Below are 27,566 nucleotides of genomic sequence, written 5' to 3'. Positions count from 1 at the left end.
GGTGTCTGGCCCTGCAGGGAGGCGGACCTCATCATCCTTCTCTCCCCGCCCACAGAGACAGCTGCGGAGCAACCTGGGTAAGAAGTTAGGGAGGGGGCTGGTCTGGGCTCAGGCAGTTGTGGGGAAAGGTGGCCAAGGGTGCTGCGGGAGAGCTGGGGTACGGGGATTCTTCTTGCTACTGCTGCCCTGAGAAGTCAGGCCCCAGAGCCCGCGAAGGACTTCCGCTGGCCTCTCTGGACCACATCTGTCTGCTGTGGTGAGGGAGCATCCTCAGAGGTCCAGAGTGAGCCAGCCCCTTGGGGTGGGGGTGAGGGTGGGGGAGGCATGGAGAGACTGTTAGACAATGTTACTACATGGGAGAACGTCACCTAACTGCAAAAAAAAAAAAAAAAGGGAAGGCAATTATGGTGCCTACATCTTACAGTTGTCCTGAGAATTAAACAAATTAATACATTAATGCTTAGAACCCCGCTGACATCCAGTTGGCACTCAAGTGCTGGCTCTTCCAGCTGTGCCTGGATCCCAGCTTGGCCAGTCCTGGATGGCCAAAGGAAGGGAAGTTGCCTTTCCGTGAAAGAACATTCCAACGGTGCTTCCCCACACCACTCCCAGCAAGACTCTGAAACAGATGACGTTGTATGTCCCTGAGCAAGTCCTTTCCTGACTCTGAGCCTCCCTCCCCTCTCCCATACAGTGACTCAGTAGGACCACTATCCTTTCCCCCACTCCCCTGACTGCCCAGAGAGTTGGTCCTAATACGGTAGCCACTAGCCACATGTGACTATTTAAGCTTATGTTAATTAAAATGAAGTAAAGTGGGCATTTCATGTCATCAGTCACATCAGCCACATTTCAGGTGCTTATTGGCCATAGGAGGCCAGTGGCTCCCACAACAGGGGGCCCAGATACAAAACCTTTGCATCATCCCGGGAAGTTCTGTGGATGGCACTGATCTCCAAGTCAGTGTAAACCTGGCTCACACCGTCCCAGCATCTCTCCAGGCCCAGCCCTCCCCTGGCCCAGTGGGAGGGAGCCTGGAGGTGCTGTGGCTTTCCACAGCCTGACTCATGTATGGCCCGTGTTGCTGGCCTTCTGACCCGAGGATGGTACATCTGCATGTGGAGACCATGGCATCTTGAACAACAGCGGCTGCTTTTTACTGAGCTTCTCTTTTGTGCCTGGGGTGGGCACTTGATCATAGGTCGCCCCATCCAGTCCTTCAGTCGCTCTGTATGCCAGGTATTATCATTTCATGTCAGAAAAAGAAAATGGAGGCTCCGAGGGGTGACGTGACTTGCCCAAGGCCGCACAGCTATATAGGGCAGAGTCAGAATTTGAATGAAGGTTCCGTTGGACACCAAACCGCTTGCTCCTGCTGCTTCGCTGAATAGTGCCGCGAGCACCTCCAAGCAGCCGGCTTTGTTGCTCATTCACTGCGGGTCATGCCGAGGAGTCTTCAGTCCCTAGAAGCCAAGAGCAGAGCCTGAACTCCGAGCCCAGGCCAATGTTGGACTTGTTCTTGCCAGATCCCCAGACCTACGGGGAAACGCCAGCCGGAAGGAGGCTCAGCGCAGAAGCTTGGCACTCAGGTACCTCGATGGGATCCATGGCCTTCAGAGGAGGGATGTGATGTGGGTGGAGGGTGCCTTCCCAGAGGTGGGGAGGGGAAAGGGGAAAAGCAGACCTGGGGCACGGAAAGGACATGAATAACCCATCTTGGCCTGAACACGGAACATCTGGCATAACAATAGCAACCATCACTGTAATTTTTTAAAAAATATATATTTTATTGATTTTTTTACAGAGAGGAAGGGAGAGGGATAGAGAGCGAGAAACATCGATGAGAGAGAAACATCGATCAGCTGCCTCCTGCACACCTCCCAATGGGGATGTGCCCGCAACCAAGGCACGTGCCCTTGACCGGAATCGAACCCGGGACCCTTCAGTCCGCAGGCTGACGCTCTATCCACTGAGCCAAACCGGTTTCGGCAACAGTCACTGTAATTTAATGGGCCCTCGCTGTGTGCTGGGCACTGTGGTATTGTATATCCATTACCTCATTGTTGTTCTTTTGAAAAAGTCCACATTATTGTTCCCATTTGACAGAGGAGAACATTGAGTCTCAGATAGCCTAAGTGCCTTGTCCAAGATTACTCAGTGACTGAGAAGCAGGGCCAGGATTCAACACCAGGTCTGTCAGCCTCCTGGCTCCCCCAGGTCCCATGCCTCGCAGCGGGGCCAGGAGCTAGAGGAGGCATCGTGCAGCTTCTTGCCCTGAGCCCCTCTGCCCCCTATGCCACCCCAGGCTGCAGAAGTGCTGGCTAACCGTCAGGGACGTGGAGACGCTCATAGCCCAGCTCCAGGAAGGCCCCCTCCTGGACGAAGTAGAGTGAGTACCTGGGACGCTCTGGGGCAGAAGACAGGAGGGGATGTGCTGTTCCTACGGCCCCATCTCTCTCCCACCCCTTGCCGATTGAACTCCTAGTTTTGCTAGCACGCAGCTCAAACATCAGGGAAGCCTTCGCTGATCCCAGACCAGGTCATATGCCTCTATCATCATGAAGTTGATCACAAGAAGCAATTGTGTAGGTTGCGGCATAAATAAATGGTTGAGGGCGGGGCCGTGAAGTCAGGCTGCCTGGGTTCAAATCCCAGGTCCGCCTTCGAGCAACTGCCCTCACCAGTCTGAACCTCAGTGTATTCATCAGTAAGATGAGGCTAACAATAGCGCCTAAGTCCTAGGGTTATTAGGGGGAGTAAAAATGCAATCATTGCAAAAGCCCCTAGGACAGTACCTGGCCGGTCATACACAATCTTTCAACATTCATTATAATGAAGGATCATTTGCTGGAATGAGGCTTTGCTTAAAGTCCATGAGGGGGAGCGTGCATGTGGAGGGTTGCGGAGGGACCCCCAGCAGCACAGGCCTCGGGCCCCTCTGTCTCAGCCTCTCAGGGAACCAGCTGGAGGATGAAGGCTGTCGCCTGATGGCAGAGGCTGCCCCCCAGCTGCGCATCGCCGGGAAGCTGGAGTGAGTGGCCCACCTCACCGTTGGGTAACAGGGCCCCGAGAGTCCCAGCTGGTCCCTGTGACCCCTGATCCCCATGCCTGTAGTCACTGAGGGAGCTGCTCCCCCCCCACCCACCTTCTTCAGACTCCAGCAAAGTCGGAATGGCTCAACCATGCCCTGCTTTTGCCTCTGACATGAGCCAATCGTGAAAGCCCCTTGTAGAATGGGTCCCTTGTACCTCAGTGGCTTGCGTTCTAGTTTGTCTTTACAGCAGCCCCGGGTGGAGCGGGGTGAGGTGGGGTGGATTGTTGCATTGAGCCAACATTGGGATATGGGATGGGTGGGTGCTGGGGTGTTGGGGTGGGATGTTGGGGTGGGAAGTGGTGTGTGAGGGTGGGGGTACAGTGTTGGGTGAGGGGATGGGTTGTGGGGGGATGGGATGGAAAGAAAGGGTATTGAGCTGTGGGGCATGCTACGCTGTTGCATGGTAAAGTGGGGGTGCTGTTTGGGTGGCCTGTGTTGGGTCGTAGCGTGAAGTGTGGGCTGGGATGGGGGTGTTGAGGTGGGGTAACTGATGTGGAGCTTGGCTTTGTATTGAAATCCTGGCTCTGTCATTTGGTAGCTTTGTGACCCTGGGGAGGTAATTTAACGTCTCCCAGCCTCAGTTTCCCCATTTGTTAAATGCGTTTAGAATGGTGCTTATTTCACACACCAGGGAGCTGAGGCTCCGAGGGGCGAAAGCACTGAGTCGGTTCTGATCACTCAGCTGCAGAACTTTATTCTCGGAATGGGGCAGGGTCCTGCGTCTCTTGGCTCATCCACATGAGCTGAAATCCTTTGAGACCCCCTCGCTAAGGACTCAGGACATCCCAAGAGGGACAGCCAGCCAGCGGCTGAGCCAGGAGGAGGGGCTGGAGCTGTCTGGGGCTGGGGACTTCAGCCACCTGCTGATGGCTGCTGCCCCCCTCCTCTCCACAGCCTCAGTGACAACAGGCTCTCGGTGGCCGGGGTGCCCTGGGTGCTGAGGGCAGTGAGCACGTGCCGGAACCTGGCAGACCTGCACATCAGGTGAGCGCTGGCAGTGGGCACCTGTCACCACGCCCTCCTCCAGCCCAGAGCTCCGGCTCCTCCCCTCATTCCCGGTCCTGGTTGCCTCCAGAAAGAGGGACTTAATAAAACCGCGATATGGCTGCAGTGGTGGTATGGAGTGGTGCATACAGCAAACATAAGCATGTTAACTCGTCATTTTTCTAACAAAGCTTTTCAGCCATACTCCAAGGTGGGCAGAAAGGTATAACAGTAATTATCCACGTCATGCCACTCTTGCTGCATCTGTCCCTTGAAAACCTGATTTTTAGAAGGACATTTGTCATTTTAATCGCATTTTTAAGAGAAAGAAAAGAACATTCACTGCATTAAAAAACAGAATTACTTTGAGGGACCCTCTCCAACATGTAGTCAGTGGTCACTGACGCGTGGAAGAGACGGTGGGTGATTTTTTTCTTCATTTTCTTTTTACTTCATTATATTTTCGAAGTTCTCCACAGGGATGAAGTGGGACTTTTGCAATGAGAAAAATATATACATAACTTTCGGTTTGCAAGGCGAGGTTAGGGATGCCGGGCTGTAAGTCACAGCCTCCTGTGGACTCTCAATGTCAGTCCCGACCTGGCAGTGACCTCCCTGCCTGGCAGTGACCTCCCTCTGCTGGGCAAGCAACCTTAGCCCAGGTGCCACTGGTGGGCAGAGGGATGGCCCTTTCAGCGTGAGGCCCAAACCACAGAGACCACAGAACTGAAGTTTTCTTTCAAGGACGTGCCCGGAAATGAGGGCTGATGATAGCTTATGAAATCTGTAAAAGAAAGACTTCAGGCCCCGAAGCTCAGAGGGTCAGGGGAGGTCAGAGGAAGTGACTGCAGCTAGAGGCTGGGGGGTGGCACCTAAGAGGTCCCTCCAGGTCAGGCTAAAAAATGATCCAGGCCCTGGCCGGTTTGGCTCAGTGGATAGAGCATCAGCCTGCAGACTGAAGGGTCGCAGGTTTGATTCCGGTCAAGGGCATGTACCCCGGTTGCAGGCTGGATCCCCGGTCCCAGACCGGGTGCATACAGGAAGCAACCAATCGATGTGTCTCTCTCACATCAATGTCTCTCTCTCTCTCTCTCTCTCTCTCTCTCTCTCTCTCACCCTCCCTTCCATTCTAAAAATCAATGAAAAATATCCTCAGCTGAGGATTAACAAAAAACAAAAACAAAACAAAACAAAAACAAAAACAAAATGATCTGGAGCAGCCGGGACACCATAAGCCTCTTGCCTCCTCCCTCTCTTCTCTCCGCAGCCTCATGCACAAAACTGTGGTCCTCACGTTTACCCCGGAGCTGGAGGAGCAGGAGCAGGAGGGGACCCAGGAGAGGTAGCGCCCCAACACCACCCCAACCCCACCCTGGGCCAGGCCACCCCCTCCCTGGCTCCCACAGCTAGTTGGTGCCACACAACTGCCAAGGAACCTTGACATTCACATAGGCTCAGCAAGCCAGCAGGCATAGAGGGGGATGCAGCCCTAAAGGGGAGGCTCAAAGGACAGATGCTGTCCCATTCCCCTAGTGGCGCCTAAAGAGAGCCCCGTGATTCAGGATGGAGATGGCACCTCGCTGGGGCAGGCACAGGGTAGCCAGAGAGACCCAGGCCCTTCGGCCTGAACCCAAGGATCGCCTGGCCTAGGGGTCTAATTTTGGCCAGAACTTCTGGTTCCCTTTGGCACAAGGACTCTTTAGAGAGTGTTTGACTCCTCCAGGGTGCCTTCCTGGATTGCCCAGCCCATAGGAAGAGACTCGGCTCTGTGCTCCTCAGTGTCCACCTACAAAGTCTTCTGCAGGGTCTGAGCTTTTGGAGGCTTGCCTGAAGCTGAGGCAGGCCTCTCTGAAGGCGATGATGATGATGATGATGAGATTAATGATGCTAACGGCCAAGGTTAATGGAGCACCAAGCACCAAACTAAGGCAATTCCCGGACATTCTCCAGTAAGAGCCTAAGTGATTTGCCCCAGGTTACACACCAGGACAGAGGAGCCCCATTGGAACCAAGGTCTGACAGTCTCCAGGCCCGGGTAGAGATTGCATGGTGGGAAGCAAGGCATTTGCTCAGCCTGGCCTGGTGTGTGTCTCTCCAGGGCTGCGTTTCTTGACAACCTTACGCTCCAGACGTCCTCTGAGCTGCCCCTGTGCTCCCCGAGGATCAGGTACAGTGACAACCTGCAGGGCCTGGGTATGGCTCCGGCCCCCTCCCTGCCTCTGCACGAAGCCCGCCCCTGGCCCCCAGCCACAGGTGCTCCCTGGATGACAGGATCTGCTCTAGTCAAGAGTTGGGGCCTGGCTTCCCTGCCTCCCCCTCTCCTGCCCAGCCCCCCAAAGGTGGGGCTCACAAGGCAGCCCCCTCAGCCACCTTCCCCACCAGGGCCCTCCCCCTTAAGTGCCCTCACCTTCCAGCAGCTGAGGGGGTGTGGGAACTCTGGGCAGAGAGCATGGGGAGCTTGCAGCCCCTTCTGTTCAGGTTCTGAGGCCTGGGCCCGGGGGCTCAGCTCAGCCCCCCAGGACGCTCATCAGTTCTCCTCTGGCCTCTCTCTTTCTGTCCATCTGCCTCTCCCTCCCCCTGTCTGTCTCTCTCAGGTCACGTCTGTCTGATTTTATGTGGACCTTTTCTCATTGTCTGTTTGTCCTCCTCTGGCACCGTGCACACATGCCCATGTGTGTGTGCATCTGCCTCCTCTCTCTCTCTCTCTCTCTCTCTCTCTCTCTCTCTCCCCCCCATCCCTCCCTCCCTTCCTGTCTCTCTCTCCTCGTTTGTCCATCTTGGTGTCCCTCTCGCTGTGTCTCTGACTCTGGTTTTCCTGTGCCTGTGTGTGACGTCTGTGTGTTATGTGTTGGTCCCTCTTTGTCTGTCAGTCTGGGTGCCAGATGTGTCCGTCCCAGTCCCTCCTGCAAGCCTGGCTCTCTGCCAGTGTGTGGGGCCGGGCCGCACTGGCCGGTGGCGGGGCTGCAGGGCTGTGGCTCTGCCTCCACAGGCTGACACACTGCAGTTTGCAAGCTGAACACCTGGAGCAGCTCTGCACAGCCTTGGAAGGGAGTTGTCTCCTGGGCCACCTCGAGTGAGTGGCGCTGCTGGAAGGCGGAAGGTGGGTGGGCGGGGCTAAGCAGTGAGTGAGAGCTGGGTTTGTTTTGCTCTTTAAGATTTGGATCTCCTGCTGCAATAGAGAATCTGGTGAAAGTTGTGCCTCTCCCCCCTAGAATATAGGTTCCCCCACACTTGACTCCCTCTGAAGCCCATCCCTGACCCCCTCGGAGTCACAAACCCCGGGATAAGAATCCTGGGGGAGACCCAGCTGACCCAGCCCCACCTGCTAACGTCTGGCCCCACCACGCCAAGTCCAGTTTCCGGAGAAGCGGGGTGACGGAGGCAGTGAGATGGAGAGACAAAACTCCTGCTCATCCCTCCCTCCCTAACCTGTTCTCCCAGCTTATCACGGAATGCTCTGGGGGACGAAGGTGCAGCCCAGCTGGCTCGGTGGCTCGCAGCGCTGGGCGCTCTGCAGTCCTTGAAGTGAGTAGCTGGCTGTCCTCATCTCGATGAGGGGATGTGGGAGGGGTGGGGGTGGGGGTTCTTCTTATGTCCCATCTCTCTCCCTCTGTGGCTTCTCAGAAAGATTAAATGAGAAAATGCATGTCCCTTGCCTGGCCCAGTCCCTGGCACGTGGTGAGTGCTCAGTAAAGGGTGTGATTCTCACTCAGATCGAGTCGGGCCTCTGTGACTCAATGGTCCAGCTTCTGATTTAAGGTTTCATTTCTCGAATCTGTGTCTGCGAGGCCCAGTCACCCGAGGCAAGGCAGGTGGGAAGTATTACTGATTAATGTAGAGGCTGGCGGCCATTCTGGCCCTGGGTGCAGGGCGGGGCTGTTTGATGGGTGCAAGCTGGTAGGCAGGGAGGGTTGGTACCTCACAGGACACCCAAGCAGGGTGCCTGGGGCATCTGGAGGACCTGGGCACCTGGCAGAGACGGGAGATTTTCAGTGGGGTTGGGGGAGGCTCTAGTTGGGCCAGGAACCCCAGCCTTTGCCTGCAGCCGACCAGACTTCCCGGGCCCTATAAGCCTCCTGTGTTCTTGGCCCCACACCCCCTCCTCCACAAGCTCTTCTGGGACAAAGTGAGAGGAGCCCTGGAGAGCGTTCCCGGGTCCCAGGTTCTCGGTGTGACCTTGAGCAGGTTACATCACCTCCTGAGCCCTGGTTCCCAGTCAGTTAACACATAAACAGTAGAGGGGGTGTACTTTGGCTCCAACCTTAGAAGGAACGCTGTGGCCTGCAGGCCCTTCCTGCTCCAACAGGCTCCCTGGGATTCTGGGAAGGAGAGAAGGGCACCCCAGTTGCTGTTGGGGCCTGCACCCGGGTGAGGAGGAGGAGGGACTCCCCCCTGCAGGCAAATGATATGCTGATGGGAGCTTTCGGGGCAAATCCCCACGTGACCTTCTCCACACTGTGGACGCCGAGTCTGCCCCAGGGCCTGCGAGAGTCTGCAGTCCCCTACCAGGATCCCGTCCCGAGGCGGGTGTCCTTAAATGGCAAATAAAGCCACCACGACAGGTGGACAGATGTTGGTCACCGGACACCACCCTCCTTTATCGGGTGCCTAAAAGCACCCCCCACATTCAGCACAGCCAGAGGGAGCCACGGATCTAATCTCAGCTCTGTCACCTGTGTGTCTCGTAACTTTGGACGAGACCTGGCTGCTTTATGGGCCTCGGTTTCCCCATCCGAGTGGGGAGTCGGAAGAGGCGCGTTGACTGATGAGAGTTCCCAGTGAGTTTCATCGTCCGGACGCGGGGACAGCCCTCCCTGCCCTGTGCTCTGACCACACAGAGGGTGTTTTAAGTCTTGTAACTTGAAATGAGACTGGGACCCCTGTTGACACCACGCCTGTGATTCCCCAGCCTCAGTGAGAACTGCTTGTCCCTGGACGCTGTGTTCAGTTTGGCCCAGTGCTTCTCTGCGGTGCAGTGGGTCCTCCACCTGGACATCAGGTGAGTGAGCCTCGGGCCCCCCCCTCCGCCCCCTCGTCTGCATTCACCACAAGGCATCCTCAGGGCCCACAGGATCCCCGGTCAGTGTGTGTGGGATGGGTGCCTGCTGAAGGAATGAATGAATGAATGAGTGAATGAGTGAGTGAATGAGTGAATGAATGGATGAATATAGCCCCAGGACACTCAAATTTCTCCATAGGACACCATGCATTGACTCCCTCACTCTCTGGATTATTCTGGGAGACTTTTTTGTATATATTTTTATTGATTTCAGAGAGGAAGGGAGAGAGAGAGAGAGAGAAACATCAATGATGAGAGAGAATCATTGATCCACTGCCTCCTGCACACCACCCACTGGGGATACAGCCCGAAACTCAGGCATGTGCCCTGACTGGGAATTGAACCTCCTAGTTTATAGGTCAATGCTCAACCATTAAGCCACGTGGGCCAGGCTGTTCTGGGAGACTTTTAAGAAAACTGGGACACCCTTGTGACCTTTGAGTGCTCAGGGACTCACTGTGATTGTGGGGTCTCTGGAGCGGATGAAACTGTAGAAGGGAATTGCACCCAGCCACACAGCTCTGGGACATGCAATGTAGATCATCCATGCTTTCTTGAAAGGCCTGCCCATTCCTCCCCTCCCCCTCCCAGGAGTGGGCAGTGTGAGAGCAGACAGACCAGGTTCAAATCCAGGCTCACCAGTTACCTGCTGACAGCTTCTAGCAGGTCACTGAGCCCCTCCACGCCTCGGTTTCCTCGTCTGTAAAATGGGGTAAGAACACTTCCTTACCTCACCGTTTTAGCATGAGACTCAAAGGAGATCATGTGGCTGGCGTGCTTTGTATGTGCCTTAATAAACGTAGCGGTTGTCATGCAGTGACTGTGGCGTTCGCTGAGAAAGAACGCGGGCCGCCCTCCAGGCCCCCCTTGACCTGGTCAGTCTGCTTTCCCGCCCCTGCCTGGGCAGCGGGCCTTTCGCCCGGTCTCTGATTGCTGCCTCCCGTCTGCCTGCAGCTTCGAGAGCCAGCACGTCACCCTGAGAGGAGGCAAAAGAGCCAGGTGAGGGCGGAGAGCTCCGCGGGGGAGGCGGACTCCCCTTTCCCTCTGGTCCCCCTTTCCTGGAGGAGCCCCCCACCCCAGACCCATGCGGACCGCTGTCAGCTCTACAGTAAACCCCCTCCCTGTGAATGTGCGGTAACCCCCTCCCTTCAGCGCAGATGGAGGGAGGGAGGGGATGCTGGGTGGCAGGCACCACGGTGGAGCCGCGCTGGCAGCTGCCGCTGTGGGGGAGGGGAGGAGGAAGCGGCTCCGGGGACTTTTGCAACCTCTGCAGGCTCACAGCCTCTTATGAGTCACTGCATCTGAGAAGCCAAAAGCCGTTGGCGCTCTGAAAGTTTCCACATCTTTGCTGTAAACAAAGAGCAATAGCGGCTCCTCGTAGATGCTCCCGGCTGCCCCCTCGTGGGCACCGCGGTCTCACTCTGCAGGTTGGCAAGCACCAGAGCCACCTGATGCGGGTGTCCCGGCGGGTGCGGCAGGCAGCAGCGTCCCCTCCCCAGGTGGCTGTCTGAAACCAGGGCTGGCCCAAGGCCGGGGTGATCTTGCTTCCCGGTCTAGGGTCTCTATTTCTGGGGACCCTCTGGGTTTTTGAGGCCCAAAGTGTAGAGGCACAGGGAGACGAGTCATGTGAAGGCCACATCTGTGATCAGAGTGAGGAGAGGCTTTGTCCTGTCTCCCCCACCCCCCGCCTCACCTGGTCAGGGGCCGCCCCCTGGATAGGTGGAAGCTGCCGTCTTTCTCACTGTGATTTCCCTCCCGTGGGCCTCAGTTTCCTCATCTGTACAGTGAGGGGGCTGATTGTCCTGAGAGCCCCTCCCTGCCCTGACTGATGAGTCTGATCTTTAATGTGGATGATTTAAACGTTCCTCTCAAAACGTTTCCCCACCCCAAGGCATCTGCTGGCCGGCAGCCCTCCGCCAGAGTCCTCTGCCCAAGCCCAGTCCTCAGGGTTCGGTCAGCGCTGCGTCCCCAGGAGCTTCTGGTACCTTCTTACCCACTTCTTGTTTGGGGGTCACCACAGTGGGGAGAGGGCTCAAGGAGTGAGGAGAGCCTGGGGGGTCAGGCTGGGGACTGGGAGAGAGGAGAAAGGGAATTTGAGAGAAGGGGAAAGAGAGGGTGAGTGTGAGGACTGGTGATGGGGCTGTGGGCCCCGCACTCCAATCCCACACTGATTTCTCTGAAGGCTTCCCAGCTCCCCCACCCGGGGCTGTGGGACCTGGTGGGCCCCTCCCTTTCCTGGCCTACGATTTCTTTTCTTTGTTTTTAAATATATTTTTATTGATTTCAGAGAGGAAGGGAGAGGGGATAGAGAGAAACATCAATGATGAGAGAGAATCATGGACCGGCTGCCTCCTGCACGCCACACACTGGGGATCGAGCCGCAACCCCGGCATGTGCCCTGACCAGGAATCAAACTGCGACCTCCTGGTTCTTAGTTTGATGCGTAACCACTGAGCCATGCCGGCCAGGCCTGGCCGCATTTTCCTCACATAAGAAGCGACACCCCAGGGTGGGGCTGAACAGGGTTGTCCTGAGGAGAGGGAGGGTGTCCAGGTGGCCTGCCAGCGTGCACAGAGGCCTGGAGGAGGGAAGGCGGGGCTCATGGGCAGTGTTCCAGTGTGGCCACAGCACATACAGGGAGCGTGGAGGCGAGTGGGGCGGGGGAAAAGGCTCTTTGCTTTTAGCCTAAGGGTAATGGGGAGCCACAGAGGGTTTCAGCACAGGGGGCCTGGTCAGGTTTGCACTGCTCAAGCATAGGACGCTGGCAGGGTGAAGAAGGATGGATGGGAGGCAAGCGGGGAGGCCGGGGGTGGTAAGTGGTTCAGGTGAGTGGTGGTGGCCAGACTCAGGCAGGGCTCCGTGGAGAGCACAGAGGGGCTGGAGAGGGCAGCTGCGCACTCAGAGGGTCAGAATGGTGGGAATGGGGGGCTCTGGGAGACTTGGGGGTGGAGAGCCTACCCTGTTGGGGAGGAGCCTGCAGCTTGGGGAGGAGCTGAGAGTCCCTGGGGCTGCACAGGGGCCCCGAGCCTTCTCTGACCCCCTGCCCTGCCTGCTGCTCCTTTTCAGCCTCAGGGAGTGTCGCCTGGAGCCCCTGAGCCTCACCCACCTCTGCGAGGCTCTGGAGAAGTGCCCGGGGCCTCTGGAAGTCAGGTTAGTAAGGAGGACACAGCCCCAGAGGGCACAATGCGGGACTCTACCCGGTGACCTGGGGGTGCAGGGGTGAATCTTTTCTGGTTCCTTCCCACCAGACCTCACAGCCCAACCCCATGAGAGTTCCCTGACCCACTGCTAGAAGCCTTAGTAATGAAAACACTTTGGTTATGGAGACTGCCAAGCATATACACAATCGGAGAGAGTCGCGTAGTGGGGCCTCAGTTCCCCTCTACCTACCTCAGTAAGCCATCACTCCGTGGCGCAGCCACACAGGTGCACACGCATGCACCCCCAACACCTCATTTTAAAAAAATATATTTTTATTGATTTCAGAGAGGAAGGGAGAGGGACAGAGAGCTAGAAACAGCAATGATGAGAGAGAGTCATGGATCAGCTGCCTCCTGCACGCCCCACACTGGAGATGGAGCCCGCAACCCGGGCATGTGCCCTGACCGGGAATTGAACGGTGACCTCCTGGTTCATAGGTCAACGCTCAACCACTGAGCCACGCCAGCTGGGCACTCTATTTTATTTTTTTTAACAAAACCCACTGTTACAGAACAGAAAGGGTTTGTCCATCCGGTGCTAGCAGAGCCAAATACTAGACGCCGAGGACTGCAGGGGAGAGAGATGGGCTATTTCATTATGAGTGCACCCTCCAGGAGAACGGGAGGCTAATGCTCAGAAGCGGAACTGTCCCATGGCCTGTGGATTACAGACCCTGTAGGACAAAATCACAGGACATAGGGGCGTTAGGGGTTGCGGGCTGCGCTGGGAGCTGATTGGCGGCGGAGATGAGGTAATGAGTCATTTCTCTGGGTCTTGAGCACAGCTGTGAGTGTTTCCCAGTGTCCCTCTGTCCGATCTCATGGGAAAGTAGCCAGGGGGTCTGTTCCACCTGAGGCCTCAGGAGCTGAAACTTAGCAGGTCAAGATGTGATCTTTAGCCGGACCATCACCCAGGCCTGGTTTCTGCTGATTATCCGAGGGAAAGGTCTCTTACAGGAAGAGGGAGAGCGAGAGCGAGAGATTTCTAGAGCTAGGATTTAAAACTAAATGTAGTCAAAGTCATAAGGACCCTAAAATAGCAACATTATTTTATGACCTATTAAAATCATCAAATATCCCATCAATGTTTCATTGTCCCGGATGGCTTGTGTTTTTCACACGATGTTTGCATATTCGTGCCTTTTAATACTAACCCTCCACAGTTTGCTTGTGCCACAAATTATTCAGACACACACACACACACACACACACACACACACACACACACACACGACGCCAGAGTCTATCAGCCGTGGGCAAACTACGGCCCGCGGGCCGGATCCGGCCCGTTCGGCTGTTCTATCCGGCCCGCGGAGCCGAAAGAGCGGAGGGTTCTCTTGCTCTCCCCTCCGCTCCTTTACTTTGAATTTATATTAGTTCACACAAACACTCCATCCATGCTTTTGTTCCGGCCCTCTGGTCCAGTTTAAGAACCCATTGTGGCCCTCGAGTCAAAAAGTTTGCCCACCCTTGGCTCTAGATAGACATGCAGGCTGCTCCCAATATTTTTTGTTTTGGTTCGGTTTATTATAGTTGTTGTTGCTGTTGTTGTTGTTGTTGTTATTATTATTATTATTAGCACTGCAGCCAACGCTGCAAAAAGCACTCTTCTTAGAAGTCAAAGAAAACGAATCTGGCCTAACCCAGCACTTCCCACGCGCATATGACCTTCCTCTCCCTCTCGCCTCCGTGATAACCCAGGGACCTGGTGCTCAGAGGGAATGTTTGGGGCCCGGCTCTGGCTGCGCGGCCACGCTCCTAGCTGTCCCCAGGGCTTCCCCACGTCATTCAGATGTTCTGTCTCACAGATTGTCCTGCGTGGTGCTGAGCGACCAGAGCCTGGACACCCTGCTGGGGCGCCTGCCCCAGCTCCCCCAGCTGAGCCTCTTGCAGTAAGTGTCTTCCCAGTTTCCCGTGCAGCCCTGGCTCCAGCATTGCAAAGCCACCCCCTCCCTCCCCGGCCTGCCTTCTCCCGAGCTGTGTCATCATTGTGTCTGTCACAGCTGGGAGCTCAAGTCTACTTGCAGTTCTTTCCTTAGACTTTATCCACCTTCAGGGGTGTTATTTGACCCCTCTGGGCCTCAGTTTCCACATCTGATAAGTGGGATTAACATTCCACCAGGGACGGGACTCAAACAAGACCCTTGTTTCAAAGCACCTTGAAGAATGAAAGGCCTGTGACAGGTGGGCTATGGGACTTCTCCCCACCCACAGGGGTCACCTGCTTCTAGAAAGGGACTCTCCAGATGCAGGTCATGCACACGCCACACCACTTTTTAAAGGTCACCGTGCAAGTTCAGAAAAGGGAAACGGAGCAGTACCCCCTGAAGCATTTAAAATTCTGTTTTCTAATTTCAGTTCCAACTGGTTGGAATTTTAAAAGGATTCACTTTCAATCTTCTAGCAGGTGGGAGAGGCTGCAGCTGAGATGGGAAAATACACAACAGGAAAATAAATCGTGTCATTAATAACAGCAACCCAAGTTCTAATGCTAAGGATCCGGGGACACCTGAGCCGGCTCACAAACACCCAGGCTCTCCATCATCCTGAGTCCCGTGGGAGGGAGGGAGGGAGGGAGGAGACGGCGGCTTTCCAGAGGTGAGCAAATTCACGGCAACCCCCATGGCACCCACTCTGGTCCTCCCCTCAGGAGAGAACGGGTCAGGCAGGCTCCTTTGGACGCAGAAGGTGGCGGGTTAAAATGAACAGGTGCAAAACTTCAGACCAGAGAGGGACGTTTCTATGCCCACGTCACACAGCGTCCGTCCTTGGAGCTAGGGGGCCAGCCTGACTGTCCCCGGTCTTTCACTTCGTATATTGCTCAGTCCTAGTGCTTGTGCACTGCTGTGGGCCAGGAGCTGTTTGGGGTGCTGGAGACACAGTGGGGGGGCCCTGCTCGGGGTGCTGGACACGATGCATCCTGCTCCCTGTCAGCAAGACTCGCCTGATAAGTCTGTGCTTGAGGGAGAAACAGTATAACAATAATGAGCATAGGCATCGGTTAGGCAGTGCCCACACTCGATGTAATTAAATCCTTAGGACACCTGCAGAGGAAGGTGGACCATGAGCAGAGGCCTGTTGTCCATGTGGGGAAACTGAGGCTCAGAGAGCTTGAATGGCTCACTCAGGGACAGAGAGCCAGTAAGCAGAGCTGGGGCTCAAACCCCAGTCTGCTTGACCTCACGCCCCTGTGTGTCCCTCTGAGTCCCCGCTTCCTCATTGCGGTGCTGCCCTCCCCGCCCCGGGTTCCTTCCCACCAGCCTGTCCCGGCTCCTTGCCCACTGAGCTTGCCCGGCTCCGACTTGCTGACTGGGGTCGCCCCTTCCCTCCTCAGGCTGAGCCAGACGCCTCTGCCCCCGAGGAGCCCCTTCCTGCTGGCTCACCTCCTCAGCCTGTGCCCACGAGTGGAGAAGGTGGATCTCAGGTGGGCATTGCCCAGGGACAACTGGGCTGGTCTTGGGGGTTGTGCCTGCAGCCTGGTGGGTGTGAGGGGTAGGATGAAGGCAGTAGGACCCACGTCAGAGGCTGGGCTCCTGGAGGAGGGGTGCCTCCTGGGGGCATCCCGAGGCTGTGGCCAGGGGGCTGACCCAGGTACCGTGTGCTCCAGGTCCTTGCATGATGCCACCCTGCACTTCAAGTCTAGCGAGGAGCAGAAAGGCGGGCGCTGTGGGTAAGTCCCAGGGCGGTGCCCTGGCAGCCAGTGGGTAGTGGGGACCAGGAGACCTGCCTTCTGATGGCGAGAGGACAGACAGCAGAGACTGTGCTGAGCGCTCCCCCAGAAGGACCTGCAAGGAGACTTGTTTCCTCCAACGTGAAGAAGTGGGGCTCCAGCCCTGGCCAGGTAGCTCAGTTGGTTAGAGCATCGTCCCGATACGCCAAGGTTGTGGGTTCGATCCCTGGTCAGGGCACATACAGGAATCAACAATGAATGCATCAATAAGTGGAAGAACAAATTGATGTCTCTCTAAAAAAATAATAATAATAATTTAAAAATGAAGCAAGGCTCCAGAGAGGGTGGGCTTTGTCAAGGGCTAAGGGGTACACGTCAGACTGGCCCAGAACTGAGAGCTGGAGAAAAGGGACTTCATAACCGCTCACCAGGCTTTAATCCCAGCTCCACGAGGCCTGGCACTTTGGGCAAGTTCCTTGACCTCTCTGATCCTCGGCTCCTGCTGGCTGGAGACGGGAGACCCCGTGCTGCAGGGCGCCTGCAAGGATTACATGAGGCAACGTGTCAGGCATGGGTGTCCCCTGCTGACTCCGGGACCAGTGCTCTGTGTTGCTGGCTGAGAGGGGCAGGTATTGCATGGAGGCAGGCTAATGGGGAGGGTGACTTCTGAGTGCAGAGATGACAGTTCTGCCACTGGCTCCCCGAGGCTTGGACCAGACCCTTTTGGCTGCGCCTCAGCTGTGAACTAAGAAGCAGAAGAGCTAGTATTTGTTGAGCTTCTGAAGGCACCGTTCTTTGGAGGAGGAGGGAAAAGGAGGAGGAGGAGGAGGAAGAAGAGGAGGAGGAGGAGGAGGAGAAGGAGACATCGACTTATTGTTCCACTTATTTATGCATTCATTGGTTGATTTTTTAAAATATATTTTTATTGATTTCAGAGAGGGAGAGGGAGAGATAGAAACATCATGATGAGAGAGAATCATTGATTGGCTGCCTCCTGCATGCCCCCCTACTGGGGATCAAGCTCACAACCCAGGCATGTGCCCTGATCAGGAATCTAACCATGACCTCCTGGTTCATAGGTTGATGCTCAACCACTGAGCCATGCCAGCCGGGCTTAGCTGTAGTTTTGGGTTTTTTTTAATATATTTTATTGATTTTTTACAAAGAGCAAGGGAGAGGGATAGAGTTAGAAACATCGATGAGAGAGAAACATCAATCAGCTGCCTCCTGCACACCCCCTACTGGGGATGTGCCCAAAACCAAGGTACATGCCCTTGACCGGAATCGAACCTGGGACCCTTGAGTCCGCAGGCTGACACTCTATCCACTGAGCCATGCCAGCCGGGCTTAGCTGTAGTTTTTGACTCCTGTCCTAGCCCAGTGATAGTTTTCAAGTCAGAGGTTTCCAAAATGTAGGGCCCAGACCGGGGTGGGGTGATTTTTAGGGAGCTGGGCAGATAGCAGAGTCGTTCAAGTTCATTGACTCCTTCGTGAGACCACGATTCCCTGTGTCTACGACCAGGAGGAGTCTTGGTGGTGTGTGAGTGGGTCCTTGAACACTTCTCAACACTACGCTCCCTTTTTAAGAAGGAGAGAGCCCTCGGCAGGTGTCAGTATCTGGCGGGGATTTAATGACGGGATTTTGCTCTCTCGTGTGTTCTTATGCTTATGGCCTGCGTGTGGCACGCGATGCCAGTTTCCCGTCTGAGTGAGTGACACGGGGTTTCCTTTTACAATAAATGAATTAAACCAGAATGAGCTGATTTGAAAATAGGAAGTAAAAATAGTGTACGAGGGAATTTAGGACTGTGGGGAAAGCAAGGAAGGAAAGTAACCGTGATAAAAATTTGAAATATTGATTTGGGGGACTTTCTGATTTTAAGATTTTTTTTCTTCAGTTGCTGGCTGGTCACAGGCTCTTCCTTTGCCTTATTACAGAGTCCAAGGTTAGGCTTTTCAAAGGCAGGTTTGCCGCTCGTTTTCATTCCAGCATCAGTAGCCTCTGCAAGAGTACTCCCTACCCCGCGTCTTTTCGTTAAAAAGACTCTGAGTCCTAGCTTGTGTGGCTCAGTTGCTTGGGCGTTGTCCCGCGCACCGAAAGGTCGCCGGTTCAATTCCTGATCAGGGCACACACTTGTGTTTTGGGTGATGTTTCTCTCTCTCAAAAAAAAAAAAAAAAATAGACATATTTTTGAATGATCCCAAGGGCTGTTGTTCTCCAGGTGGAGGCTGAATCAGAGAGCTTTGCCCCCAGAGGTGCTGACTCAGTGGGGCTGGGCTGAGTTTCCAGACTTTGCGTCTCAGCAAGTTCCCCCTTTGAGAGCCACCACCCCAGAGGGAGCACGGGGGTGCCAGGGGGACCAGCTGTGGGGAAGGTGGAAGTGGTGGAAGTGGATAGCCCCAGAGAGTCCAAGCTGGGGTGAGGCCACCCCGGGACAAGCCAGGGTGGAGTGGGTCTGAGGGGCTCACCGCCCCAGCTCCGGCTCGTTCCCCCTCCCCCAGCAGGTTCACGGGCTGCGGCCTCAGCCCGATGCACGTGGAGCCACTGTGCGAGTTGCTGAGGAAGTGTGAGGACCTCAGCCAGCTGGAGTAAGTTGCGAGGAGAGGAGCAGGGAGAGCAGTCTCGGAGCAGGCACCTGGGTGGCGCTGGAGGGTGTGTGTGTGTGTGTGTGTGTGTGCACTCAACCCCCAGCCAAGGACTGTGGGTCACACCCTTAAGGTTTCTCTCTACCATGTTATCCCTCCCACCCACCCCCACTCCCACGGTAGTGGAGCTGGTTCAGAGTGTGCCCTGGATCTAAGTTGGGGAGCCCTTCACTAAGGGCCTCAGGAGCCCTTTGGCCTCGCGTTGATCAAGGCATCGGAGCTCTGCTGGCTGATGGGCACTAACATGAAGGATCCATTGGTTTGCCTGGCAGAGGGTTAAAAGTACCAAATGCCTTGGCCTGAGGGGGGTCCCGGAGCCAGCTGGGCGGGGACTCATGAGCTTTCTTGCTATTGAGAAGTGATATCCATGTGGCCTGTCTTGGATGCCCAAATAGTGCAGCCCCCACATGGGTAGAAAAAGCTACACTAATAAAAGAGTAATATGCAAATTGACCATACCTCCATCACGCCCACCAGCCAATCAGGAGAGCATATGCATATTAACCCAACAAAGATGGTGGGTTAATTTGCATACACAGGCTCGGAGTGGCGGGGCGGGCGGGACGCCTGCTATGAGGGTGAGGGCGAGGGTCGGAGGGAGCTACAGGTGTGGTGCTCCGGCTGGAGCGGAGAAGACTGAAGGCTCGGGCTGGAGGAACACTTAAGGCAGAGGCCAGAGTGAAGGCCTGGGTCCCAGGTGCTGCAGGAAAACCAGTGCTGGCAGCCAGGGGAAGGAAGGCCTATTGCACAAATCTTCATGCAACAAGCCTCTAGTAATAATAATAATAGCAAACACTATTGGGCACTTCTCCACTGATCTAAGTACCTTAGGTCGTCTTTTCATCCTTCCAACAAACCCAGATACTATCATTCCCATTTTGCACATGGGAAAGCTGAGGCTCAGAGAGTTTAAGGACTTGCTCAAGGTCACACAGCTAATACAATGCAGTCTTTTCACAGCTCTTAGAGAGCTCAGCTAAGGACCTGTAGCAGTGAAAAAGAGCTGTACAAAAAAATTAAATTAACTTCTGTCATGATGTGGCCACGAAGAGAAATGTGGTTGATGAAAAAACGTACTTTATTTTTTAAATATGTTTTTCAATGATGTTAATTTTTTTTGTTGATTTTAGAGAGAAGGGGGCAGGGAGGGAGAGAGAGAGAGAGAGAGAGAAACATCAATGAGAGAGAGAGAGAGACATCTATCGGCTGCCTCCTGCATTCCCCACACTGATGACTGAGCCTGAAATTCAGGCATGTGCCCTGCTTGGGAATCAAACCTGCGACCTCTCGGTGCATGGGAAAATGCTCTACCAACCGAGCCACACGGGCCAGGGCAAAAATTATGTATGTTAACGAAAAAGGAATAAGCAATATGCCTTTTGCGTTTTTCTCTTGTTTGTTTTTTCATGGTAGAGGGCACTTTTTCTTATCTTAAAGATGTTTAAGGGGCTTTGTGAAACAAGCTAATTTTTACAGTGTCTTGGGAAAAGATGAAATAGATAAGCCTCGGGAGTGTCAAAATCAGGGACAAAATGAGTTCAAAGATGCAGGGCAAAATCTGATATCCCAGGGCATGCTGGTTATATTGTTCCTACACTGTGGCTAAAACCACAGGCTGCTACAATGAAGAAGTAAGAAAGCACTCAAGCCCAATTTCTGATATTGCATTCCCAAATTAAAAGAGGAGCTCTGTTGGGTAAATACAGCCCCCAAATATCTTTTTCCTGAGTTTACTCTTGTTCCAAAATGGCAGCTCCCAACTGATGCAGGCCAAGGGCATAGTCAAAGCTAATTTAGGTTTTCTCTAACTCCCGCAAGCCTGCTGGAGTCCTGGGAGTGGTCAGCAGATATTGAAAGGGAAGATGAGGACTGGTTGACTGTGGTGCTGGTGAGGGGGATGGTGACGGGGACACGGGAGCTGTTGCGTGATGGTAGTGGCGGTGGTGATAATTGGTGATGATCCTAGTGGTGCTGGAGATGATGGTGGTGGTGGTGGGCTTGGAGAATTCAAGTAGTGACGATGGGATGAAGCTGGTGATGATGGTGATGTTGGGACAGAGCAGCGCTGACTGGCGGAGGTGATGTGAAGGTGGTGATGAGAGTGCTGTGTGGGTGGAGTGGCAGCGATGCAGCTCTAACCATCAACCGCCTCCTCTTACCTCCTACAGCCTCTCAGCCAACCAGCTGGGAGACGACGGGCTCAGGTGCTTGCTGAGGTGTCTGCCTCGGTTGGCCATCTCGGGTTCTCTTGAGTAAGTGATGAGCAGCCTCAAGGACAGCAAAGAGGAAGCCTTCCTGGGCCAAGAGCATGGGTTTGGAGGGATCTTTTTCTATCTGTGTATACATTTTTATTGGTTGGTGGATTGATTTCAGAGAGGAAGGGAGAGGGAGATTGAGACATCAATGATGAGAGAGAATCATGGATCGGCCGCCTCCTGCACGCCCCACACTGGGGATCCAGCCCATAACCCCGGCATGTGCCCTGACCGGGAATCGAACCATGACCTCCTGGTTCATAGGTCGATGCTCAACCACTGGGCCACACTGGCCAGGCGGAAGAATCTTTTGAGGGATCCCCAGAGAACTCCAGAGGACAAGGACTTGGGAGGGGAAAGGGGTGATTCTTACCTTGATACCCCCACGTTGGGCCCTTTCCTCCTCCTCCCATTGCACCCCCCCCACCGCCCTCCCGCCCCGGGAAGAGCCCCCACCAGACAACCAGGAGCGGCTGCGATTGAAGCTTGGTGACTCCAGCTGACTGTGCGGGGAGCGCCATGCACCCCTGCACAGCGGACGCGGGGTCTCAGCTCTCTCAGCTCCTGGTCCACCCCGTCCCTGAAGCTCCTCTGACCAAATCCACGGGACACGGATTTAGAGATGTCCCCACAGCAGGGAGGGTCCCAGGAAGTCACCCATACTCTCCCCGATCTCCCCAGTGAGCTGGGAGGCAGGCGGCCAGGGCCGGGATACAGCCCGTTGCTAGGTAACAGAGCTGGGTGCTCTGTGGGGCGGGAGCTGCCAGCCTGGCCTGTCCCGGACCCAAAGGACAGCAGGCCCAGAGGGTGCAGCTCTCGAGGACGCGGGGGCCACGCTGCCCGTACGGAGATGGGGCCCCTCTGGCCTCTCTGGACCTCGGTGCCTCCACCTGGGGAGTGGACACTTGGACATGGAGGACTCTCCTCCTGGAAATGACAGCGGGAGGGGAGACAGGGGGGCTGGGAAGGGCTCCATGGAGGTGCTGCCCCCACACCCCAGCCCAAACCTTGTTTCTCTTCCAGCCTGAGTGGCAACAGCATCTCTCAGGAAGGTGCCCTGTGCCTGATGGAGACCCTGCCTTCCTGCCCGCGTATCCGGGAGGCCGCTGTGCAGTAAGACATTGGGGCCACTCGCTGCTGGTGGGGAAGCAAGGCCCCCACACGTCGCGCCTTTGTCTGTGTGATGGGAGCCAACCTCTGAGTCGCACGGTTCACTGAACGGGGGCCCACAGTGTCCACCTCTGAGCCCCCATGCCGTGGGACCAGGGAGGTCCCAGGGAAGGGCGGGCGTTAGTGTGCTTGCTGGTTGGGGTGGGGTCTCCTCTGGTCAGGAAGGGCCTCTCCCTCATGGCTTCCCCACCCCTTGCTCCTGCACCCCAGCCCCTTTCTCTCCGGCGCCCCCTGGCGCCTTGGTGCTGAGGATGCTGGCAAGCCTCTGGCTTCTCACACCCTCTCTCTGCAGCCTGGGCTCCCAGCAGAGGTTCCGGATTCACTTCTCCCAACAGGAGGAGACTGGGAAGACCCTGAGGTGACTGATGGTCTGGGGGGAGGGGGGCTGACGGGGGGAGGGGGGCTGACTCTGTGGAGGCTCCATGCCTCCTTCTTTGCCGGGCCCTCTCCTCCTTCACGCACCTTCCTTCATGCTCTGCCCCTCATGTGCTCCCAGTACCCCCACACTTGTGCCTCTTAGCCAGGGGCTAACCATAGGTCTGGAGGCTCATGGTTAGGAGCTTGGACCCTGGAGCCACCTGGGGGGTAACTGCCAACTCTATCACTTACCAGCTGTGTGACTTTGGACGCGTGACTTAACCTCTCTGTGTTTCTTCAGTAAAATGTTCCTCACCTGCAAAATGGGGTTACAGTAGGACCATCCCCCTGGGGTTTTTGTGAGGATTAAATGAGTTAATGTGTATAAAGTTCTTGGAAAGGGCCTGGTTCATTTGAGTGCTGTGTCAGCTATTATTATTATTATTATTATTATTATTATTATTACCCTTCAGTAGCCTTGGGCTCCTCCTCTGTCCACCACTGCCCTGGTCAGTCAGTTCCTCTACATGTCTGACTTCAGCCATGATCATGGCCTCCAAATGGTCCCCGGGGCCTGGCCAGGCCTCCCTCATCCATTCACCCCCAGCACCTGGGGTTAGTCAGTGTCTCGCCGTGAATGTCACTGTTGGGATTCAGTGAGCTCCGGCGGGTGCACGGAGGCTCACTAAGTGACTCACTTCTAGCACTTTCTCGAGGAGCGGTCTCTCCAAAGAGCTGCCCCTTTGGCCTTTCCTCAGGCCCTGGTCCAGGCCTTTGCACTCAGTGGGGGTCCCCCAAAGGCCCTGGGGGGCTGGGAGGAAGCAGGACAGCAGCTTGGACAGACTTCACCCAGGCTCTGCCCTCTGCCCTCTGCCCTCTGCCCTCAGGCTGAGGGAGTGCAGCTTCAGACCAGAGCACATGACCAGACTGGCCGCTGGCCTGAGCCAGGCCTGGCACCTGACGGAGCTCACGTGAGTTACGGAGCCCAGCCCGTCGGGGCAGCCGGGGGGCGGGGCTCCCTCCTAGAGCCACCGTCTCACCTCCCTCTGCCCCAGGCTGAACCGGTGCTGCCTGGGCCTGCAAGACCTGACCCTGCTCCTGCGTCTGCTGCGGCGGCCCGAGGGGCTGCTCGGGCTCAGGTAGCATCTTCCTCTGTGGCCCTGGGTGGGGGCGGGGGCGTGAATGAGGGGCAGGGGGGGCACTGGATACGGGTCCCCCAGGATTGTGCCCTGGCCATTTCCTGCACCTGGAACTCTGCCACCTGGACACAGAGCCGACCTGGCCATTGGTCCCAGAGACCCTCAGGCACACACAGAACCTGCCTTCCCCAGGGTGGGGTCTACACTTGGGGACTTCAGGGAAAAAAAAGGATGCTCAGCCAGTCATGCTCAGTGGTTAGAGCGTTAGCCCTTGGGCTGAAGGGTCTCAGGGTTGATTCCTGGCCAAGAGCACAGACCTCGATTGCAAGCTTGATCCCTGGCCTGGTTGGAGTGTGAATGGCAGGCAACCAATAAACGTGTCTCTCTCACATCGATATTTCTCTCTCCCTCCCCCCTCCTCTCTCTCCTCCACTTTCTCAAAAAAAAAATCATTGGAAAAATTATTCTCGAGTGAGGATTAACCAAAAAAATAAAAATAAAAACAACTACAAATGGCATCCAGTTGAGGTCAGAAATAACATCCAACAAATAGCGTGTTCGTATGTTCACTCCTGTCATTTTAAAACCTTCAGGAAGAGACAGAAGACACCAAAAAGGAGAATCATTTTGAAAACTCATATTCCCATCACCTAGGTTTGATGATGGTTTATATTTTTCCAACTTTGCTTCACTTTTTTTATTTCGGCTGAAGTGTTTTATTTTTATAAATATACTAGAGGCCCGGTGCATGAAAATTCATGCACTTGGGGGTCCCTCAGCCCGGCCTGCGCCCTCTCGCAGTCCAGGACCCCTCGGGGGATGTCCCCCTGCCGGCTTAGGCCCACTCCCTGGGGGGTTGGGCCTAAACTGGCAGTCAGACATCCCTCTGGCAGCCCGGGAGCCCTCAGGGGATGTCCAGCTAACAGCTTAAGCAGCAGTGGGACATCCTTAGCACTGCCGAGGAGGCGGGAGAGGTTCCCGCCACAGCCGCTGCGCTCACAGCCATCAGCCTGGCTTGTGGCTGAGCGGAGCTTCCCCTGTGGGAGTGCCCTGACCACCAGGAGGCAGCTCCTGCTTTGAGCGTCTGCCCCCTGGTGGTCAGTGCGTGTCAGAGCGACCAGTTGTTCCCTGTAGTTCTGCTGTTAGGGTCCATTTGCATATTGCCCTTTTATTATATAGGAGGAGGATATTTTTATTCATTTCAGAGAGGAAGGGAGAAGGAGAGAGAGAAACACCAGTGATGAGAGAGAATCATTGATCAGCTGCCTCCTGCACGCCCCCTCCTGGGGATCAAGACCGAAACCCGGACTTGTGCCCTGACGGGAATTGAACTGTGACCTCCTGGTTCATAGGTCGACGCTCAACCACTGAGCCACACCGGCCGGACCATTTTTAAATGTGCAGTTCAGTCGTGTGACGTACACTCCCATTGTTGTGCCACCATCACCACCGTCCATCTCCAGAAGGCTTTTCTTCCGGCAAAACTGAAACTTGGTTCCCAGAAACTTTGTTCCCATTAAACACGAACTCCCCACGCCCCTCCTCCAGCCCCCGGCAACCACCCTTCTACTTTCTGTCTCCAAGTCTAGGGACTCATAGAAGTGCTTATTTCACTTACCATGTGTCCTTAAGGTTCATCTGTGTTGTAGCATGTGTGCCATGTGTCCTTAAGGTTCATCCACGTGCAGCACGTGTCAGGATTCTCTTCCCATGTAAGGCCGAATAATAATCCGCCGGGTGGATGTACCACACTGTGTCTACCCGCTCATCCATGATGGACACTGGGCTGCCTCCACTTCGGGGCTCTTGTGAATGATGCTGCCATGACCGCGATGCACAAACATCTCTTTGTATCTCTGCTTTCAGTTCTTTTGGATGTGTACCCAGAATTGCTGGACCGCCCAAAATCATGTTGGAGAATAAAACTTCTCTTCCTCTAAAAATAATATATAGTAGTTGTAGAAATTCTTGGAAAAGTCCATAAGAACATAAAAAAAAAAAAACCCAGCACTTGAAAAGAATACAGTATAACTTTAAAAGCAGGAATATTTTCAACAACTCTCTTTTTCCTGTGTCTAAGTTAATGCATGTGCATTTAGAAGGCCCAGGAAATAATGAAAACTAAACAAGAAATAAAATAAAAACCATCACGAGAATACCACCATCTAAACAAACACCATTAACATTTAATGTATTTTCCTCATCTCTCTCTCTCTCTCTCTCCATTCTTATTTTCCTTTCCTCGAATAGAAAATTGCAATCATGTTTTAGACACAGTTTTGTTTCCTTCTCTTTGCGAGGTGACATTATGTGGACCTTTTGTTTAATCTAAAAGTATTATTTTAAAAATGACATTTTCTGTTTGCATCGTTGCACTAACAGCTGGAATGAGAATAGTCATTTCCTCTGTTATAGTGGTCATTTCCTGGCTGTATAATGGTATAGTTTTGAAATAAGCAAAACCCCCCGAAGCCTCTAGGACTCCCTTGGCACTCTCCCCCTCCCCCCCAACCCCCCACTTACCCAGGGGACCTTTGTCTGTGTCCGCTTCTGCGACAGGGTGGAGGAGCCGTGGATGGGCAGAGCTGGGGTGCTCACCCTGCTACAAGTCTGCGCCCAGGCCTCGGGCAACGTCACTGAGATCAGGTGGGTCCAGGGAGGAGGCCCCTCTGAATTCTTCATCAGCTCATGGCCGTTGGGACCTTCCCTCGCCTAGACGTTAGTCTCTTGTCCTGTGGGGTGATAGCCATGTCACTAGTGAGCTCTCTGGGTCCCCAAAGTGGCAGCAGCTCCAGGGGCACCTGTGGGGGGCTGCACTCTTGTTGGGACTGGTGCAGTAGTCAAGCCGCAGTGCCAGGAAGGGGAGGCAGCCCCAGGTCAAGACAAAGGCCTATTGGAGTGGGGACCTCAGAGAGAAGGCGGGGGAGGGTGGGTGGGTGGGAGGTGATCAACCAAACGCCTTGTACGGACATGTGCATAACCCATGGACACAGACAATAGGGTGATGAAGGCCTAGGGCAGGGGGGAGGGGCGGGCTGGAGAGGGTCAATGGGGAGAAAAGGGGACATGTAATACTTTCAACAATAAAGAATTATTAAACACACACACACACAAGACAAAGGGCTGTTGGATCTCAGGTGACACGGCGGGGAGTCCACACTGGTAGCCTAGAAGTGGCCCCTGGCTTACAGTAACACACATCGTGGCTCTGTGACCAGGCGTGGCACAATGATGTGGAAGTCGCTAAGAGCAAGGGCTTTGGGGTCCCACTGACCTGTGTCCGGGTCCCCACTGGGTCTGAGAGCCGGGGGGCTGAGCAGCCTGGATCCCAGCTCAGCCAACCCAGGAAAGGTGCCGTGGCCTCACGCTGGTCCCTCCTCCCCCGCAGCATCTCCGAGAGCCAGCAGCAGCTCTGTCTCCAGCTGAAATTTCCCCGTCAGGAGAACCCAGAGGCCGTGGCCCACAGGTGGGACCCAGAACCTGGGGCCCCACGGGAGTGGCTGGGGATGGGTTGGGGTCTGCTGCTTCTGACCAGTATTCCTCGTGCCCCTGCTTGGATGCCCAAAGTCTCTACGTGGCCCGGGAGGTCTGCTTGAATCTGCCTCTCCATGCCGTCCATCCCTGCCCCGAACCCCAGCCTCAGCTTCCCTTCCAGCTCTCAGTTCCCCAAAGACCACCCTGCTCCCTTTGACCTCAGGGCCTTTGCACAGGCGGTACCCTGCCTAGAATGTTCTCTTCTCTCTTCCCCTCTTCCTCCTTCTTCACTTGGCTAAGTCCCTCTCATCTTTCAGGTCTCAGCTTAAATGCCACCACCTCAGGAAGGCCCCTCTGAACTCCCAGACTTAGTCAAGTCCCCCCCGCCATTATCCTCTCTTTTGGAAATTAAGTGTCATCCTTATGGATGGATGCAGCCTTGCCGTGTACAGACCAGAGCTGGACCGCAGCCCCAGCTCCCCTCCCTGGCTAGGTCCCCGGTGCAGTGACAGCCTGCA

General features: G+C 55.1%; 1 protein-coding gene across 1 annotated transcript in view; it reads left to right on the top strand.

Moving 5' to 3' along the window:
- Positions 1-27,566, top strand: part of NLRC5 (NLR family CARD domain containing 5) — a 52,921-nt gene that overhangs the window by 9,981 nt on the left and 15,374 nt on the right. Inside the window, exons 10-33 of the mRNA XM_080644166.1 lie at positions 18-77; positions 1,527-1,589; positions 2,306-2,389; positions 2,948-3,031; positions 3,989-4,078; positions 5,346-5,420; positions 6,177-6,245; positions 7,068-7,151; positions 7,520-7,603; positions 8,988-9,077; positions 10,092-10,136; positions 11,029-11,118; positions 12,204-12,287; positions 14,146-14,229; positions 15,672-15,761; positions 15,945-16,007; positions 18,510-18,596; positions 20,822-20,905; positions 21,932-22,021; positions 22,371-22,436; positions 23,323-23,406; positions 23,491-23,574; positions 26,134-26,220; positions 26,963-27,040. Coding sequence (XP_080500292.1) covers positions 18-77; positions 1,527-1,589; positions 2,306-2,389; positions 2,948-3,031; positions 3,989-4,078; positions 5,346-5,420; positions 6,177-6,245; positions 7,068-7,151; positions 7,520-7,603; positions 8,988-9,077; positions 10,092-10,136; positions 11,029-11,118; positions 12,204-12,287; positions 14,146-14,229; positions 15,672-15,761; positions 15,945-16,007; positions 18,510-18,596; positions 20,822-20,905; positions 21,932-22,021; positions 22,371-22,436; positions 23,323-23,406; positions 23,491-23,574; positions 26,134-26,220; positions 26,963-27,040 — 1,899 coding nt within the window. The remainder of the gene's footprint in view (positions 1-17; positions 78-1,526; positions 1,590-2,305; positions 2,390-2,947; positions 3,032-3,988; positions 4,079-5,345; positions 5,421-6,176; positions 6,246-7,067; positions 7,152-7,519; positions 7,604-8,987; positions 9,078-10,091; positions 10,137-11,028; positions 11,119-12,203; positions 12,288-14,145; positions 14,230-15,671; positions 15,762-15,944; positions 16,008-18,509; positions 18,597-20,821; positions 20,906-21,931; positions 22,022-22,370; positions 22,437-23,322; positions 23,407-23,490; positions 23,575-26,133; positions 26,221-26,962; positions 27,041-27,566) is intronic.

This window comes from Plecotus auritus, assembly GCF_963455305.1.
Source record: "Plecotus auritus genome assembly, chromosome: 10".
NCBI classification, from domain to species: domain Eukaryota; kingdom Metazoa; phylum Chordata; class Mammalia; order Chiroptera; family Vespertilionidae; genus Plecotus; species Plecotus auritus.
Note: the sequence above shows the minus strand (reverse complement) of the source record. Positions and strands in the feature narration are given on the sequence as shown.